The sequence below is a fragment of the Rhinatrema bivittatum genome, chromosome 4 (assembly GCF_901001135.1).
Source record: "Rhinatrema bivittatum chromosome 4, aRhiBiv1.1, whole genome shotgun sequence".
NCBI lineage: Eukaryota > Metazoa > Chordata > Amphibia > Gymnophiona > Rhinatrematidae > Rhinatrema > Rhinatrema bivittatum.
The window spans coordinates 382,293,843-382,314,671 of NC_042618.1; the positions used below are offsets into that span (position 1 = coordinate 382,293,843).

General features: G+C 45.0%; 1 protein-coding gene across 1 annotated transcript in view; it reads right to left on the reverse strand.

Moving 5' to 3' along the window:
• DNAH12 (dynein axonemal heavy chain 12) overlaps positions 1-20,829 on the reverse strand; it is a 1,160,754-nt gene that overhangs the window by 660,821 nt on the left and 479,104 nt on the right. Inside the window, 2 exon segments of the mRNA XM_029600929.1 lie at positions 19,471-19,592; positions 20,226-20,420. Coding sequence (XP_029456789.1) covers positions 19,471-19,592; positions 20,226-20,420 — 317 coding nt within the window.

The window sequence follows — 20,829 nt, forward strand, 5'->3', positions numbered from 1 at the left end:
TCAAGCTGGGACGGGCAAAGACTCACAGACAACACTGGAGTGAGGAGACAAGGGTGGATGAAATGAGACTGGATGAACAAGGCTGGACTAGACAAGGCAAGGCTGGATGAGGTAAGGCTGGAAGAGGAAGCACAGCAGGAACAACAGGAACCGGGAACACAAGAACCAAACAGGAACCAGGAATGCAGGAGCAACATGCACTGTGGAATGCAGGAGACCCATTGCTGAGGCGCCTGTTGCTCTTCCGAGGGAGCTTTATATACCGGAGGACATGTGATGTTAAAGGGCACCGAGGCTGGATACCCGCCTCGGGCCTTTTAAATGTCTGAGTGTCGGGCGTGCACGCACCTTGGGAGGGATGGAGGAGAGGCAATGTGACAGAGTCTCAAGCCATACCTGGCAGGGCCTGGATGCAGGTGGCGTTTCTGCCGCAAACACCGGCAATCCCAGGATGAGTGAGGTGGCTCACAGGGACTTCCTGCGAGTCTCCAAATGTAGCAGTACTCTCCCATCAAAGCCCCCTCCCCAATCTTCTGGGCTTGGACTTCCTGGGGACCTTCCTGTGGAAATCTCTTAGTGGTTGTGGGGCTTGCAGATTAGAGGCTGGTTCCCAAGAATTCTCCTCAGGCCCAAAGTTTTTCCAGGAGATTAAATATTGGATTTGTTTCTGGACCTGCCATAAATCTAAGATTTTGTGGACTTAATATTGAGTGTCTTCCTCTGTTGAAACTTCCATGGGCTGGAGGGGTGGTCTGACCAGCCAGAAAAATTGCAGGTTTTACCAAGGATACTTGGAAGACATCGTGGATATGAGGAGTGAAAAGTGCCTTAAGCTTGTAGGCCACCAGGCCCAATTTTCGCTCGATAGGGAATGGACCCTCGGAATCTCGGTGCAAATTTTAATAAGGATATTTTAAGCATAGGTTCCTTGTGCTGAGCCATACCAAGTCACCAGGTTTAAGTTGGGGTGCCTGGCGACATTTCTTGTTTGCCTGATTCTTGAACTGCTCTGCCACTTGCTTCAGGGGGTGGTGCATCCTCTGCCAGAGAACCTGGAACTCTCTCCCCCCATTAAGTTGGCTGCAGGGTAAGTTATGGGAACTGGAACAGGTTTGGGTGTACAGGGTTGATGCCTGAATACTGTATAGAAGGACAATGACCCAGTGAAACTGTTTATGTGGTTATTGTGGCAGAATTCGGCCCATGTGAAGAGGGATGCCATTTATCGTGTCGCTGGTTCACAGAGGCTCACAGGAAGGCTTTGAAATTCTGACTTACTCATTTGGTTTGCCCATTGCTCTAGGGATGGTAAGCTGAGATGAAATCTAAGGTAATTCCAAACTTCTTTCACAAGCTTTTCCAGAAGCAGGCTGTGAACTGTTCTCCCCAGTCTGAGAGGATGTGAAGACAAGCCCATGCAGACGGAAGATTACATTGGATGAAGAGTTTAGCCAGTTCGGGCACCAAAGGGAGACCCGGGAGGGGCATGAATTGTACAATCTTAGAAAATCGATCCACCACTCACTTAAGAGGAGAAGGTCAGTGATGAAGTCAGTGGCCAAATGGGTCCAGGGTTCCTTGGGGGCTGGCAGTGGTTATAACAACCCCAATAGTCAAGTTCAAACACTTATTCATGGCAAATGTAGGACAGGATTCTATATACCACTTTACATTTGACTTCATCTGGGGCCACCAGTAGTGTCAGAAAATTAACTCCAAGGTTCGGATGATGTCTGGGTGACCCGCCAACCTTGAGTCATGGGCCCACTAAAGAAACGTCTGATGTAGATGCTGGAGAACTATGGTTTTCCAGGAAGGACTTTGAAGGCAGCAGCAACTACAATCTTTACTGGCTCTATGAAGTGCCATGGAGGCTCCAGAAAGCCTTCAATATGAAAGGTGTGTGAGAGAGTGTTAGCTCATCAGTTTCTTCTCTGTAGGGCAATACCGCAGCTCAAAGTCAAATTGATTGAAGAACAGTGACCAGCGGGCTTGCCAGGAATTCAGTCTCTGTGCTTGTGCTAAGTGTCCCAGGTTTTTCTGATCCATGTATATTTACTGGGAGCCTGGCCCAACAGGTGTCTCCATTCGTCTAGGGCTAGCTTGACCACTAGCAGCATGCAGTCTCTGATGGTATAATTCTTTGCTGCAGGAGAACATTTTTCTAGAAATAGGAGCAAGTCACGAGGGTACCATTGTGTTGTGCTGCATGAGTACAGCATCTATCCGAGTGCAGAAGCATCTACTTCCAGAAAGAATGGCTTGGAAGGGTCTGGATGGCACACACACGGGTCATGGGTGAACTCCTCCTTGAGTTGCTTAAATGCCTGAATAGCGTTGATGGTCCAGTTCTTGGTATCTATGCCCAAAGAGGAACAATCATGAATAAATTGCCTGTAGTAATTCGTGAACCCTAGGAAGTGCTGCAGTGCCTTAGACCCCACGGTTTTGGGCCATTCCAGAATGGCCTTCAATTTTGCTGGGTCCATGTGTAGGCCTTGGCGAGAGATGATATATCCCAAAAAGGGAAGTTCTTCCCTTAGTGTTTGGGTACTTGCCAGGTTCTTGTGGCCTGGTTTGGCCTCTGTTGGAAACAGGATGCTGGGTTTGATGGACCCTTGGTTTGACTCAGCATGGCAATTTCTTATGTTCTGTTCAAAGGTTCACTTCTCTAGTTTTGTGTAGAGATAGTGCTCATGGAATCTCTGGAGGACTTGTTTCACATGACATCCATACTCCATTAAGGACAGAGAAGACTAGAATATTGTCCAAACAGACCACACTTGGGAACAGAGCAAATCTAGAAAGATCTCATTGACCATAAATTGAAAGAGCATTGCACAAACCTGAAGGGCATCACTAGGTACTCATAGTATCCATCTCGGGTATTAAAGGCTGTCTTCCATTCATCACCTTCTCGAATCCTAATCAGGTCATATGCCCCTCATAGGTCCAACTTTCAAATATCTGAGCACCTCGAAGGCAGTCGAAGAGCTCAGAGATCAAGGGAAGGAGATAGCAGTTCTTCTTGTTCATGGAGCTGAGATCCCGATAGTCAATGCAAGGACATAGCAACCCATCCTTTTTCCCCACAACAAAGAATCTGGTCCCAGCAGATGATGAAAAGGGGCGAATATTGCCTTTGTCCAAGTTTTCTTTAATATATTTGGACAAAGCCTCTGCCTCTGTGAAGAGCGGTTAGACCCTAACCATAGGTGGTACCTGCTCACGAACCAAATCAATGGCATAATCTTAGGAACAATGAGGCTGCAGAGCCTTCACCTTTTGCTTGCTAAACACATCAGCATACTCAGTGTACTGTGATGGCAGGCCAGGTAGCTCTGAGGTCACTGTCAGGGCCAGGGTCACAACTAGCAAGACTTTGGCTAGATATTGCTCATGGCAGCAGGATCTCCATTTAGTGATCTGTAAAGTAGCCCAATCAATTTGGGGCAGGTATAGCATGAACCACGTAGGCCCAAGATGACTGCATTGACCACTTTGGACAGCACATATAAGGTGATCTGCTCTGCATACAGAATATGTGTTTGCATGGTGAGTGGGACAGTGGCCCTCTTGACACATCCAGGCAAAGGTTCTCTGTACACAGACAAGACTGAGAGTGAAGTATCCAAGGAAACCGTCAAGATCCTATAGTGATGAACCAAAGCCTCATGAATGAAGCTGCCAACAGCGCCATTATCAAGGAACGCAAAAGTGTCGAGGATGTCCCCAAATGAGAGACATACTAGTACAAGAATTTGTGGAGAAGTGTAGGGTTGACATAGGGTGGCTACTTCCACCAGACCTAGATCTTGGAGTTTCCCGACTTAATTGGGCAGCAACTTGCAAAGTGCTCTGGAGACACACAAATAGAGACACAGGTTGAAGTTTCAGTGCCTCTACTTCTCTTTCGCAGATAGGTTGAGGCGGTCAAGCTGCATAGCTTCCACTGGTGCTGGTCCCGGCTCTGGAGGTGATCAGGGAGTCATTGGTCACTGGAAACTTGGGGTAAGATAAATAGGGTGACTAACCAAGCCCCTCTCCCGAGCCCATTCTTGGAACCTAAGATCCAGATATATGGCTAGTCTGATTAAGCTCTCCAACGTATCAAGTAGATCCTTAGCAGCCAGCTCATCTTTAATGTGCTCTGAAACCCTTGCCTGAAGATTGCAATTAGACAATTACTGCCCCACTGGAGTTCGGAGGCCAGGGTGCAGAAGTACACTGCATACTCCCCACCCACTGGGCACCCCATCTGATCTGCAGGGGTTCAGATGCCTTGGAAGTTCAAAAATCAGACAGAATTCATGCAGGAAGTGATTCAAATCCGCTAGGAGTGGCTCATCTCTTTCCCAAAGAGGTGAGGCCCAGGCTAAGGTGGAGCCACCCAATAAAGACAGAATATAGGTCACTTTGACCCAATCTGATGGGAAAAGGGTGGCTGCAGTTTAAACTGCATCTGGTATTGTTTATTTTATTTATTTAATTTATTTAGACATTTTATATACCATTGTTCCATGTGTAAATCACAACAGTTTCAAATTGACATTCATAATTATAACACAACCAACAAACAAACATAGATTGGATACAGAGAAGGTTTTCACAGTCAGATATTGATATCTATCAAGAGAAATGTACTATTACATATTAAAATTGATCTACTACATGAGGCAAAGAGTAAGGATAATTATAAATGAATTGGTAGTTTTCATGTCATAATCAGTGAGTTGTTTGAGAATCTTCTGTTCTGTCATTTGACTGATTTATTCTTCATGATTCTATTATTATTTTTTTGTCATTTTTGTATTTTTATATTTGTATTGGTGAAGCATAGTAGAAGTTCTCTGAAAATAAAGAGAAGGAATAGAAGAACTATACAAACAGAAATGAAGTCTTAATTAGAGCTAGAGTAGACAGCTTCTGATATACTGTAAAATGTAATACAGGCTCCAAAATGTTCTGCATGTTCTAGATCAAAAGGCACTGGTATAGGTTGCAAATACTCTAGAGCAGTGGTTCTCAAACGTGTCCTGATTCAGGAAGCCTCTACATTTCACCAGATCTCCATTATACCTCGGGCGCGAAGGCAGGTGAAGTGTGAGAGTAGTAGGCCATATCACGGGTGATGGAGCAGAAGCCAGATCAGACCGGGCAGCCATACCATTCAACTGATCCTGCTGCTGCTGAAGCTGGTGAGCCAGCCCAGCAATAGTGGAGGCCTTAGGCGAGTCCGCCAAGCTCATGGCCTCAGCTAACTGTGATGGGTGGTGTGGGTGTGAGCCCTTGTTGCTATGTTGTGGTTGACAGTGCTTTGTAGGTAAACCTACGAGGCCTATGCTGACAGCTACAAATGCGCCCTATAGTGGGACATGCTGGAGCTTCGTCTATATCCCCACAGATTGAGCCCTTGGGTTCTGGCAGCCAGAAGAGCTTAGGTGAATCACTAGGGCAGTCAGGTGAGCAAGAGTCCAAGGGCATGCAGGGGTCAAAACAGGCACTAGACTGAAGAAGCTGAGACAGGCCAAGATCAGGGCAGGTGGCAGACAAATGTGGTCAAAACCAAAGTTAGAGGTCAGATCCAGGCAGCAGGCAAACGTGGTCAGGTCCAAGGCTAGATGTCGGTAACAAAACATCAAGCTGGGAAGGACAAAGACATACAGACAACACTGGAGTGAGGAAACAATGGTGGACGAGATGAGACTGGACGAGGCAAGGCTGGATGAAGAAGCAAGGCAGGAAATCAAGAACCAAACAGGAACCAGGAATGCAGGAACAACATGCACTGCGGAATGCTGGAGACCCTTTGCTTAGGCGCCTGTTATTTCTCCGAGGGAACCTTATATACCAGAGGGTCTGTGATGAACACAGAGCATACAGGAACCCAAGAACAAATGGATTACAGTGGGCTCTGGGAGAGTAAGACCTGTGTTGCAGTGACATACACCCTCTCAAGTGACACAAGTACAAAATGCCTTCTCTGTATTAGATAATGAAGAAACTCTAGCAATGGAGAGATTTAAGTGGTTTCTGAAAAGAAATACTCCTGGGGGAATTCTGCGCAAAAGAAATATAAATTCTGTGCACAAAAACTTAAAATTCTGCAAAATTCTGCAAACTTTATATTGGTTAAAATAACAATTTACATGATGGTCCTTAAGTAATTACATTTTAAATTAATACAGAAAAAAGTTTTTACTTAAAGATGCAGAATTTTAAATATTTTGAGCAGAATTTCTCTAGAAACTCATTGTAAGAGTGTCCCTTCCACTCTCTTTCCCTATACCCCTGGCCACTTTGCCCACTCAGGCCCCAACTCCTCCACCTGCCAGTATCTTTCCCCTCCATCTCTAGGCTCAACCCCTTCCACTCTATCTCCACTCCCAGAGTTTGACCCCGTTCTCAGAACTGCCCTTCACACAGGTTCCCTCTGTCCCTCTTCTCTCTCACACACATGCTCCCTTTCTCTAGTGCACATACACACACCCTCATACAGGCTCCCTCACTCTCTCGCATACACACATCCCCTCATATAGGCTCCCTCTCTCTTGCATGCACACTCTCACAAGCTCCCTTTCTCTCTCACGCATATACCCTCACACAGGCTACCTATGTCTCTCTCTCACGCACTCCTTCACATAGGCTCTCCCTCACACATACACAATCCCTTCACACAGGCCAGCACTCTCACATACACAGGATCCCTTTTTCATACACACCAGCTCCCAATCTCTCACACACATACACACTCCTTCACAATCTCCTCTTATAGGCTCCCGCTCTCTGGCACCCACACTCAAACACCCCCCTGCTATCTCTCACCCCCCCCTGCTTACCCTCCCTGGTCTCTCTCACATGCCCCTGCTCTCTCTGACACCCTCCTGCTCACCCCCCTGCTCTCTGTCTCTCACCCCCTCCCCCTGCTCTCTCTCTCACCCCCTCATCTCTCATCCTCCCCTCTCCCTCCTCTCTCTCATACACCCTTTCCCTTCTCACACCCCCTCCCCTCTCCCTCCTCACACCTCTCTACATACATTCATGCTCACTAGGGCCTTCATCTTTGCCACGAGTGGAGTGCAACCCGAGGCACGCAGGGGCCTTCATGTTCGCCATGAAGGGTGCATGCGCTCCATTTGCAGAATGCCAAGGCCTTCATCTTCACCACGAATGGCGCGCCAGGGGCAGTCAAAAAAGCAAACAGAATGTTGGGAATTATTAGAAAGGGAATGGTGAATAAAACGGAGAATGTCATAATGCCTCTGTTTCGCTCCATGGTGAGACCGCACCTTGAATATTGTGTACAATTCTGGTCGCCGCATCTCAAAAAAGATATAATTGCAATGGAGAAGGTACAGAGAAGGGCTACCAAAATGATAAAGGGAATGGAACAGCTCCCCTATGAGGAAAGACTAAAGAGGTTAGGAGTTTTCAGCTTGGAGAAGAGACGGCTGAGGGGAGATATGATAGAGGTGTTTAAAATCATGAGAGGTCTAGAACGGGTAGATGTGAATCGTTTTTTTACTCTTTCGGATAATAGAAAGACTAGGGGGCACTCCATGAAGTTAGCATGTGGCACATTTAAAACTAATCGGAGAAAGTTCTTTTTCACTCAACGCACAATCAAACTCTGGAATTTGTTGCCAGAGGATGTGGTTAGTGCAGTTAGTATAGCTGTGTTTAAAAAAGGATTGGATAAGTTCTTGGACAAGAAGTCCATTATCTGCTATTAATTAAGTTGACTTAGATAATAATCACCACTATTACTAGCAACGGTAACATGGAATAGACTTAGTTTTTGGGTACTTGCCAGGTTCTTATGGCCTGGATTGGCCACTGTTGGAAACAGGATGCTGGGCTTGATGGACCCTTGGTCTGACCCAGTATGGCATCTTCTTATGTTCTTATGTTCTTATCTTCATCGCAACCAGCGTGCTGGTGGCCTTCATCTTCACCGCAAATGGTGTGCTCCATTTGCAGCATGCCAGGGCCTTCATCTTCATCGTGACCAGTGCGCTGGGAGCCTTCATCTTCACCGCAAACGGTGTGCTCCATTCGTGGCATGCCAGAGACTCCTCTGCCATTTTCTGTGCAGAATTTGGAAATTCTCTCAATCAGTAACCATAAGAAAAAGCTTATTGTGTTGGGTGACTCAGTCATCAGAGGCACTAATTTGAGAACTCTTTTTGAAGGGAACACTATAGTTAAAAGCCTTCTGGGATCATCGGCTGGTAAAAATGTTATTCAAATAGTCAATGCAATCAAAGAAAAAAGTATGGACTCTGAAGTTGATATTATCATCCATCTGGAAACCAACGACCTTGCTAGAAACAGCATTCAAGTGGTACCGAGAGATTTCCAGACTTGGTGAAGCAGATTAGACACATGACAAAGACTATTGCCTTTTCAGAAGTGTTACCTGTTCATGGAAAGGAGAAAGAGAGAGGCTAAGCCATACAGATAACTTCAATGCACGGCTCAAAACCTGGTGTAAGGAACAAAGTTTTGTATATATTGGGGGCTGGGGCCATGTATGGAACAGTAAAAGGCTCTATGTCAAAGATGGCTTACATATGTCTGTGGCAGGAAAAAAGATCCTAAGTGATAAATTCAAATCCTATGCCAAAAGACATTTAAACTAGAGGATGGGGATGGCTGAAGGGAACTGGAATGTCACCCTCCCCCCCCCCAAATCTCAAAGAAATGGATGAAGGGGATAACATAAGTCAGCTGAATAAGGTACAAAAGAAGACCAAGCAGAGCAGTAACCTGAAGGAGGGAAGCTGGAAAGTTTTGAGCACAAATGCTCATTTTCTGGGCAATAAAATCCCAGACCTGCAGGCTCTAATGTGGAAGAGGATCTGGACATTGTTGCTGTTACAAAAACATGATTTACAAAGTCACATGACTGGGATATAGCAACCCCGAGCTATAACTTATTAAGGAAGGACAGAGAGAACAGAAAAGGGGAGGAGTAGCACTTTATGTCAGAAGCAATATCCAAGCAATTGAAAAGCATGGAATGTGGGGTAAAGAAGAAGCATTATGGACTATCAAAAAAAAAAAAGATGAAGCTTCCATTTACATCAGTGTGGTCTATAGGCCTCCAATTCAGTCAGAAGAGCTAGACAGAGATCTAATCAAAGACATCAAAAAGATGGGAAAGAAGGGAGAAGTGTTGCTCAATGGAGATTTTAATCTGCTGGATGTGGACTGGAGTATCCCTTCTGTGGAATCTACAAGAAGTAGAGAGATACTGGATACCCTCCAAGGGGCTATGCTCAAACAAATAGTAATGTATCCCATGAGGCATGGTGTAATCCTGGACCTAGTGCTCACAAACAGGGAAAATGTCTATAATGTCCAGACAGGTGCCCACCTAGGTACAAGTGATCATCAGACGGTATGGTTTGATTTTGCAAATATAATACCAAGAAGTGGAGAAGCCACGCCCTGATGAGCGAGTGAGCAGCAACACTCGCACGCTCCCGGTGCTTCCTCCAAGAAACGCTATTCTTACCCTCTGTTTTGACTCACGGTCCTCTTCAAGGCAGACCCGTGGCTTCCCAGACCTCCATAGAAGTGTTTTTGCTCCGCGGTGCAGGGGAAATGGCAACGAAACCCCTGAGAGAGAAGAAAACAGTCAGCAAGGTGAGGGAAGCTAAAATGGCCGATGGGCCTCCTCCTCCTCACGGGTAGCAGCAACCTCGGAGGGCTGGTTGAGGAGGTCACAGCTGCTGTGGTTAAAGCCCTGGACAGTAGATTCCTGGAACTTTCGACCCAATTAGCCTCTGGGAATGAAATGCTGCAGACCATAAAGCAGCAAGTAGAGGACACACAAAAGAGAGTGTCTGAAATAGAGGATGAAGCACAGGCTATGAAGCAAAAACAAATGGCGATGGAACAGCAAATGCAAGCCCTGGAACAAAAGGTAGATGACCTAGAAAATAGGTCTCGACGGAATAATTTACGTTTTGTGGGCTTTGCTGAAACTTATACGGACAGGGACATTCATTCTTTGTTGGAGGGATGGTTGCTGCTGGAACTGGGCCTAGCGCAGCTTCAGGGTAGCTGTCATGTGGAGCACGCACACTGCTTGGGTGTAAGTAATCCGGATGCTACATGCCCTAGAGTCCTCATTGCAAGATTTCTAAACTTTGGGCACAAAGCTGCAATATTACAGGCTTATAGAAAGAAGTCTTCCCTTATGAATGAAGGGAAAAGAATTCTGATATTCCAGGACTACTCCACCAGTGTCTCACAGAAGAGGAGGGAATTCTCACAAGTCTGCGCAGATCTGCATAATAGACATATTAAATTCAACTTACAATACCCAGCTCGCTTAAGGGTGGAATACAAAGGAGTATGGAAAACCTTTGAAACTGCAACAAGTGCACGGGCATTCATAACAGCGCTTACGGACACCTGAAGGAGCCTGCAAGATCCGGAAAGCCAAGATCGGAATGAAGCACAACAGGGAGAAGCAAGAATACCTAATAGGAGCTTGCGAAACAACAAGGACAAAAGCAGAGGGTTTTGTATACTTATCAAGTTGGGTTTTTTAGTTTTATAAGTTTTCAGTAGTTGGGTTGTATGTGAATTGAAACATATTGAAATCTTGGGGGAAGTACTGGTACAGGGTTTTGTGGCTCTCTTATCTCCAAAGATTCTGGGGACCCAAGGGAGACAGGGGATGCACACTGGCAAGGGGAGAAGGGACAGGGGAAGGGTGGGTCAGGGGAAGGGGGGGGAAGGGGGGGGAAGGGAAGGTTGGGAGGGAACGTCAGGGACGAAGGGAAGGGAGGGGACTAGGAAGTGGGGGAAAGGAGGGATGGGAGGAGAAGGGGGGTGGAAGAGAGGTGGGTTGAGGAAGGAGGAGAACGAGCAATAGTTTTCATCACTTTGTTTCCTGACTTTCGAAGGCTGTGCATCTTATGGTGTAGGCAAGTTTACTGTATCACCTTCTGTTGTGGTTCACGATGTGACTCACTTTCATCTTCTGGGAGCGGCTTGGAAGTAGGAAAAGGGGAGGCTAGGCTGGGAACCTCCCCTTCAAGTGGTTTCAATATTGGCCACATAGTACACTATACAAACAGTAATGTCTAGACTCATATCCTGGAATGTAAACGGATTGGGTACCTCGGTAAAGCGGAAAAAGGTCTTGTCCCACCTCAAACATTTGCACGCTGATATAGCATGTATCCAAGAAACACATTTCACGGACCCTGAGAGCAAAAAGCTCCATAGGGAATGGGTGGGTACATGTGTATACACTGCGGTGGTTCACAGGAAAGCGGGGGTAGTGATATCGATTAGCAAGTCCACTAACTATCCCTGACCGAGGGGGACGCTTTATCATCCTGCTCGGGGTATGGAATAGCAAGCCCGTCACCATATAGAAACATATATAGAAACATAGAAATGACAGCAGAAGAAGACCAAACGGCCCATCCAGTCTGCCCAGCAAGTTTTGCACTTTTTTTTTCTCATACTTATCTGTTACTCTTGGCTCTTAGTAACCTTTTTATTCTATTTCCCTTCCACCCCCACCATTAATGTAGAGAGCAGTGTTAGAACTGCCTCTAAGTGAAATATCTAGCTTAATTAGTTTGGGGTAGTAACCGCCGCAATAAGCAAGCTATACCCATGCTTATTTGTTTAACCAGTCTAAATAATTCAGACCTTGTTGGTTGTTGTCTGTATCTAGATCCACTTTTCTTCATTCCCCCTGCCATTGAAGCAGAGAGTTATGCTGAATATGCATTGAAAGTGAAGTATCAGACTTTCTCCCCTGCCGTTGAAGCAGAGAGCTATGCTGGATATGTGTGAAGTATCTGACTTTCTCCCCTGCCGTTGAAGCAGAGAGTTATGCTGAATATGCATTGAAAGTGAAGTATTAGTCTTTCTCCCCTGCCGTTGAAGCAGAGAGCTATGCTGGATATGCATTGAAAGTGAAGTATCAGGCTTATTTGGTTTGGGGTAGTAACTGCCGTAACAAGCAAGCTACTCCCCGCTTTTTTGTGAATGCAAATCTTTTTCCACGTTTCCTCTTGCCGTTGAAGCTTAGAGCAATGTTGGAGTTGCATTAACCATGTGTATGTTTATTGAATAGGGGTATTATCTCCAGGCAGTAGCCGTCATTCCCGCAAGCCACCCACTCTTCATTCACGTCCTCTAGACTTTATGGATCCACAGTGTTTATCCCACGCCCCTTTGAAGTCCTTCACAGATCTGGTCTTCACCACTTCCTCCGGAAGGGCATTCCAGGCATCCACCACCCTCTCTGGGAAGAAATACTTCCTGATATTGGTTCTGAGTCTTCCTCCCTGGAACTTCAAATCGTGACCCCTGGTTCTGCTGATTTTTTTCTGATGGAAAAGGTTTGTCGTTGTCTTTGGATCATTGAAACCTTTCAAGTTCTGAAAGTCTGTATCATGTCACCTCTGCTCCTCCTTTCCTCTAGGGTGTACATATTTAGATTCTTCAATCTCTCCTCATAAGTCATTCGATGAAGACCATTCACCCTTTTGGTCGCCCTTCTCTGGACCACCTCCAGACGTTTACGCCCCAAACGTTTACGCCCCGAACGACTACAATCATGCATTCTTTGAGAACCTGAGCAATTTACTTCACATACATACTCATGGCACACTTTATGTCTTAGAAGATTTTAAATGTGTTCATGACACTTCTCTAGATAAAAGCCCCCCTCAACTGCACTCAGCCGGAAAGAGGAAAAAAGGAGTAGCCTATCACTGCCACCACCTTGACCTCCTGGATGTGTGGCGCACGCTTCATCCTAATGAACGGGATTACACTCACATTTCGAGATCCCATGGTACGCTGTCAAGCATTGATTATATTCTAACTTCCCAGAACATCTTTTCAGGGTAGCTTCTGCAACCATCGAAATACCAGACATCCACACAAGCTACCCGCCTTTGGAGATTCCCTGTTTTTCTCAAGGACGATGCATGCTTTCAAGCTTTTCTGAGAAAAAAATGGAAAGACTACGCTAAAAATAACCAACAGCATGCAGATCAGCCTCATCTCTTCTGGGACAAAGGAAAAGCGGTACTCCGGGGCGAAATTATAGCATATGTCCACTCTCGCAATAAACAGCTACATAAGAATATTTTGCACCTCAAAGTAAAGCTACAGCAAGCAAAGAGGGCGCTAATACAACGAAATTCTCACAGTAATAGGAAAGAATTTTATAGTGTACTGGGTCGACTGAACACCCTTCTGGACCTCAGAGCCCAATTTTATTTACAAAAGGGACAGCAACATTTATTTAAATTTGGAAACAAACCCGATTGCTTGCTGGCAAACTTAACGAAAGTCCACAGGCCAAAGTTGTTTATTGCTCATTTGAAGACGCACTCCTGGGGGTTCGTCACCAAAGAAACCGAGATAAGCGAAGTTTTTCGGCAGTTTTACAACACTCTGTATACTCCTGAATCCTTGGGGGGGAGTTTTTCTTCCGGGACCTGGCTCTCCCCATGCTCTTGGCCTCACAACTTGATTTTCTAAACTGGCCCATCCAGACATATGAGGTTTCACAAGCCATCTCGGCCGCTCAAACCAGCAAATCCCCTGGCCCGGACGGGTTCTCGTATGATTTTTACAAACTACTACTTCAGCACATCGGGACACCACTGACAAAATACTTCACAGAGGGGCTAACACAACAACACTTTCCAGCCCCCTTCAAGGAGGTACACATTGTAGTTCTCCCTAAGCCGGGCAAGGATCTGTCGAATCCTACAGACCCATATCACTGCTAAATTGCGATCAAAAAATTTTAGCAAAGGTCCTCGCTGAACGACTGAATGTAATCCACCTACACCTGATCTCCCCACACTAAGTGGATTTTGTCCGGGGACGCAAACCTCAGGCAAATGTTATTAAACTGCTCACTGCTATGACTATTTGCCAAAGTCAAGATATCCCAGCTTTGGCTATTGGATTTGACTTGAAGAAGGCATTTGACTGAGTAGCATGGCCTTACCTCTTTTCGGTCTTGCAACAGTTTGGCCTTTGAGGTGAATTCTTTCAATATATTTCATTACTATATGATAACCCAACCTCGCGCATACTTGCCAACGGTTGTTTATCAGGAGAGGTCAAGATCCAGAGTGGTGTCCGCCAGGGGTGTCCACTGTCCCCCTTGTTGTACATACTATCAACAGACCCCCTATTGCGGAAAATTGATGCGTGCAGGGAGGTGAAAGGATTTGACGGTCCACATCATATTTTCAAAATAGCCACCTTTGCCGATGATTTATTGGTGTTTGTCACCCAACCCCAACACTCGCTGCAAGCGGTACTGGACATTCAGCATGAATCTGGCCATTTCGCAGGCCTTAGGGTCAATCAGGGCAAGTCTGAGGTCATTGATATTACGGGGAAACTACAAGCAACTTGGCAGGGGTTTTTTCCACTCAGGTGGGTGTCGGACAATCTAAAATACCTGGGCATACATATCCTGGTGAGAAATTTGTACAAAGCTAATATACAAACCCTTGTGACTCATACGCTCACCACTCTGCGAGGGTGGACACCACTCCCTTTATCATTATTAGGACACAAACAGCTCTTTAACATGATATTAGCCCCCAAGTGGTTATACATTATTTAGCTGGCACCCCTCTGGATCACAAAAAGAGACCACAACACGATACTTCAGGCCCTTCGATCGTTCTTGTGGCGTGGAAAGAGAGCCCGTTTATCCATGGAAATCCTCACTAACCCTCCGGAAAGAGGAGGCCTAGGTTGCCCAAATCTACCAATGTACAACTTAGCATGCAGCATATGATATATAAAAGATTGGCTCTTTTCCACGGCAACGATCTCCCCGCATAAGCACCTGTTAGAATGGTATTGGGTGACGTCCCTAAATCCTCTATTACAACTTGACACCCCAATGCTTCCCCCTCACATAAACCACAGGAATTGCTTCGTACATGTCGGAAAGCTTGGAAAATGTTCTGTAGAATAGGGCATGTACCGAGCAGCTTAACCTTGCTCATTACCATTACTGGACACTATTGTTCCTCCCGGGAAAAGGGGGGGGGGGGGGGGGGGGTGTCTGTCATCGTTGGGAAAAACTGGGGCTCACCTTTATTTCGGATTTATATGACAGGACGTCTCAGACCCTATCACCTTTTAACTTGCTCAAACAACGTTTTCCGCTACCAGACTCTGACCTCTATGTGTACCTTCAGGTTACACATTTTATAAGGTCCATGAGACCCCCTTCTTGCAGAGACCCCAGAAGTTCCAAAGCTAAGGGATTTTGTACAAGTACAGAAGGTTAGGAAACCTACTGTTTCTCATTATTACAAAGAGATTATGGACCTAGTGGACCCACAGATATAAAACTCTATCTATGCTAAATGGACAGCTTGGGGCCTTTTTTCACTAACACTTACTGACTTTAAGAAATGTTTCAAAGAATTGCCTGTAGTATCTGAGAATGTTATACTGCATGAAATGCATTACAAATTTCTTTGGCAAAGCTATATAACGCCCATATGGGCAAAACAAATGAAAATTACCCAGTCCACTCAATGTCCTAAGTGCGCCAGCGAGGACGGCACCTATTTCCACTGTTTCTGGGATTGTGTGGTAATATCCCAATTTTGGAGGCAAGTGTGTACCGCTTGCTCAACCTTTTTGAAACAAACTTTGCCTCTCAACCCCAACCTCTGGTTATTTGGGGTGGATCCCCCCCCCCCCCCCCAATTAAATTTATCCACCCCAATTAAACTATTTATCATGAAGGCCGGCCTCGTGGGGAAGCGAATCAACCCAACAACTTGGTTACAATCTCATAGTCCTAGCCACGAACATTGGTTCAAAAGAATGGTACATCTCTGCTCTATGGAGCATGCCCTCCTTACGAAAGCCATGCCAAAGAAGTTTGTAAATACCTCTTTAATTTGGGCTGCCTTTACAGCTTACCTGGACCCGCACGTTGGACCTCTATTTGACCCATGGCGCCTGGCACCAGGATTCAATATCAGAGAAAAGGGGATGTAAACATCCTGCCCGCCGCTCAGAAGCAGTCACATTGAATGTTACAGCTCATCTTTACCCAACACTAGTCACAGGAACATTCTATTTATTCTTCTCCTCTTTGTGACTCCATGGACAAGGGGGAGGGCGGGAGGGGGGAGGAAGAGGGGGGTAATATCAGGTGATGGTTGTTGTTGTTTGTTGGTTGATATGTTATATTACCCTGAAATACCAATAAATACAGTTTAAAAAAAAATAATACCAAGAAGTCACACAAAGACCTGAATTTTGAATTTCAAAGATACTGACTCTGACAAAATGGGGATGTACCTGAAGGAAGAACTAGAAGGCTGGGAGAAAAAGGGTGAGGTGGAACAACATTGGGCTAATTAAAAGGAGCTATTACAAAGGCAACAAATCTGTTAGATAAGCAAGCAAAAGTTCAAGAAAAAGATACCAATTTGGTTCTCAAAGGAGGTAGCTGCAAAAATAAAGGCAAAAACATCAGTGCTCAGGAAGTATAAAGGATCCCAAAAAGAGGAACACAGGGAAGAATATCTGGTGAAACTGAGGGAGATGAAGAAAGAAATCAGAAAAGCAAAAGGTCAAGCAGAAGAAAGGATTGCAAAGAGGTAAAGCGAGGTGACAAACATTTTTCAGATAAACAGAGAAAGAAGAAAAGCCCGAAGTGGTATAGTGAAATTGAAGAGTGACGAGGAGCAATGTGCCTAGACAGACAAGGAAATGGCAGAAATATTAAACAAATTCTTCAGTTCTGTGTTCAATAAATAAGACCCTGGAAAAAGACCATTGCTGGTTGACAAGACAATAGAAGGGAATGGGCTTAACACTACTCCCTTTACAAAAGAGTATGTCTGGGAAAAGCTAGGAAAACTGAATGTGGACAAGTCCATGAGGTACATCCCAGGATACTACAAGAACTCAGAGATGTCCTGGCGGGTCCACTGAAAGATCTGCTCAATAGATCCCTAGAAACAGGAGTGGTGCCACGAGATTGGAGAAGAGCGCTGGTGGTCCTGCTTCATAAAAGTGGTAGCAGAGAGGAGGCTGGAAACTACAGGCCGGTTAGCCTCACTTCAGTGGTGGGGAAAATTAATGGAGACACTGCTGAAAGAAAAGATACTGAACTATTTAAAATCTGGTAAGTTGCTGGACCCGAGGCAGCATGGATTCACCAGAGGAAGGTCCTGCAGACAAATCTGATTGATTTTTTTGATAGGATGACTGTTATGGTTAAGTGTGTTTTGGTGGATCCTTGGGTGCTGTGGAGATGACCATGCCCACGGGGAGGAACCCCGTAAGGAGCCATAGCACTGGGCTAGACTCGTACGACACCAAACACAGAATAGTTCTTTAGACAGCGTGAAGAGAGCCACCAGAGGTGGCAGTAGTGAGGCAGTCGAGTGCTTACAGTCTCAGGGACCTCGGCAGAGGGAGCCCTTCTCTCCTTGATGACGTCAGGAGGTTCCACAGCAGGTCTCCCAGCTAGAAGATACTGTGGATGAGATAGACTGAGAGTTAGAATACTCACTAGGTGTTTGCTGTTGATATGCGATTCCACCAGGTATGTTGTAGAAGGTACAGGCACCGAGGCAGGGAGAGCAGGCCCTCGAGGAGCGAGTACCTGTTCCCTGTAAGGCACCTGAAATAAAGCAGAGGGCCCCCGAGGAGCGGGTACCCAGGTTAGCAGATACCCCGAAGGGCAGAGAGAGAGCTTCCTCTGGCAGCACGGAAGCGGCAGAGTAGCGTAGACAAGAACAGATTTGAGTCCTTGCTAACTCAAAGAGCTAGCAAACTGGTGAAGGCAATATACCCGGATGGCGTGACATCAGCATGATGGAATGCCCTCGAGGTTCGCGCCAAGGGTGGTACAAAGATGTGGGTTGCGCGCGCACCTTAGTAGGTACCTGGGAGGAGCAATGGCGGGAGGCTGCACCATAGCCATTCCAGGGACGCCAGAGAAGTCGGCTTGAGACATGGTGGTAGCCATCTTTCCTAGGTAAGCAGGAGGAGCCGTGAATAAAGTGAGGCAAACGGGACGAAGCCATCTAAGACCGACGGACACAAGAATGACCAGAGAATTGGATTAAAGAAGAGTGCTCAATGTCATCTATTTGGGATTTCAGCAAAGCTTTTGATACCATCCCACATAGGAGGCTTGTGAACAAAATGAGAAGCTTCGGAGTGAGCGCCAAGGTGGTGGAGTGGAGTACAAACTGGTTGACTGATGGGAGACAGCGTGTACTGGTAAATGGAACCTACTCTGAAAGAGAGCCATGTTAAGTGGAGTGCCACAGGGATCGATATTGGGACTGGTTCTGTTCAATATCTTTGTGAGCGACATTGCGGAAGGATTAGAAGATAAAGTGTGTCTATTTGCGGATGATACAGGACCTGCCACAGAGTAGATACAACAGAAGGAATGACAAGTGATTTACGAAGGCTTGAGAGTGGCCGAAGATTTCACAGATGGGATTCAATACCAAGAGTCATGCATCTGGAATGTGGTAATCCAAAAGAGCGATATGAGATGGGGAGAAGGCAGACCAAGAGTAGGATCTTGGGGTGATAGTTTTTGGCGATCTGAAAATGGCAATGCAGTGTGAGAAGATGATAGCTAAAACCAGAATAATGCTGGAATGCATAGAAAGAGGAATAACCAGCAAGAAAAAGGAGGTGGTGATGCCCTTGTACAGGTCCTTGGCGAGGCCTCACCTGGAGTACTGGAGCCTTTATCTCAAAAGGGATAGAGACAGGATGGAGGTGGTCCAGAGAAGGGCTACCAAACTGGTGAGGGGTCATTATCAGATAGCCTATGAGGAGATACTGAAGGTTATGAATATGTATACCCTGGAAGAGAGGAGGTGCAGGGGTGATATGATACAGACCTTCTGATACCTAAAAGGGTTTAATGATGTGCAAAGATCAAACCTTTTCCGTTGGAAAGAAATTAGCAGATCTAGGGGTCACAAAATGAAACTCCAAGGAGGACTCCTCAGAACAAATGTCAGAAAATATTTCTTCATAGAGAGCGTGGTGGATGCCTGAAATGCCCTTCCGAAGGAGTTGGTAAAAACCAAAACAGTGAAGGAATTCAAAAGGGCATGGGATAAATACTGTGAAACCCTAAATGCTAAAGGATGGAATTGGAGAAAAGAGTGCATGCAGTAAATTGATGGTACGGCGGTTATTACCCTTAACTAATAAGCTAGGTTGGACATGGCATCATAATATTATTAATTGAAATTGTACCATTTGTGAATTTGTAATCTTGATGTTTTGTGTGGTTTTGCATCTTTATAAATAAAGATTATTGTTTAAAGCATTACCTCTGATAAAGTAAATAACAGGCACTGCACCACAAATTAAGAGCAATATTACCAGTGAACAAAAGATGAATATTGTCATTATAGAGAGAAGGAAGCATACCGAGGAAAGAAGAGACGTTTTTTCTCAAGGTAAGCATTGAGTCCTTTCATAATTTTATCCAGCAGAACATTGCAGTCTTGAAGTTTTACCAATAAACCTGACAAGGAAGTTGCAGCAAGTACCTGTGAGAACAGATATAAAATATCAACTATATTCATGTACCAAATCACATACAAGATATTTATAATAGAAAAGGATAACAATTCTTAAACACTAGTTATAAATACTGTATAATTCTATACTACGTAGGTCACAATTCAACATGACTATTTCAATTATAAATTTGTAGCTAAAAGATTTAGATGACAAGAAAGGTAAAGCACTGTGGTAACTCGAGCGGTAGTGGCTAGAAGACAGCCAGAGAAAAAAGGGTGCACACTTTGGATGTTCCTTAAGTGCAGTTTATTTACAGTGAAAAAAAAAACACACAACAGTGCAGCTCACCTTCACTTCAAGCAACTCACAATCTTTAAAAGTAGCAGCTCTTAAACTTAGATTACTCACAGTCCTTAAATGTAGCAAGTCTTAGAATACAGTAGGTTTCTGTCTGATCCTCAGGGCCCACTTAACCCTTCTAGGCCCTACAGTCTCATACTCTGTTGAAGGGCTCCACCAAGGATTCCCTGTGGGTCTGAATCTTAAGAAAGACCATCCAAGACTGCTGTGCCCGGTCCCTTAAGGTAGTCTGAGGGAGTTTATTGTATACTCCCTCATAAGTACTATGATCTATAATAATTTCCACATTACTAAAGTACCTTAGGATCCTTAACACAGTGCTTCATGATCTCCTTCCAGTTTCTGTCTACTGTTTGAAAGAGACGTCCTTCTTCTGGCATCTGTTGCATGATGTCTTCTGAAGAGAATATGGGTTCCAGGTAAAGCCACTGAGCTTGAACTTTCAACCATTCGTCAATAGTTTCCTGAATTTGAATCAGACGGTCCTCCCATTGCTTGACAAACACAGCAAAAGTACAAAAATATTAGTTAATATTAATGGAGGAAAATAAATAGGAAAGAAATGGCAAAATGATTCCCTTTCCTTAGTAGTGGTTTAAGTAGGGAAAAGAGAAGGCAGAGAAATGTATTTCTAATTTCTATTTTTAACACTTGGTTTCCTCCACTATTTAAATTCCTTCCTTCTCTGAAACCTGTCTCGCAATCAAGCCAGCCTTCATTACTGAATTCTGAAATGTCCTATCTTATGTTTCTTCACCTTGTCAACAATTTCCTCATTTCTGCCCCAAGACTCATCTCTTCTCTTGGCTATATAAACAAACTGTAATTTAATTGCTCAGATTTTTTGTATTTATTATATTGTGGTTTACTGTGGCTTTTTTCATTGACCATAAAGTATGATAG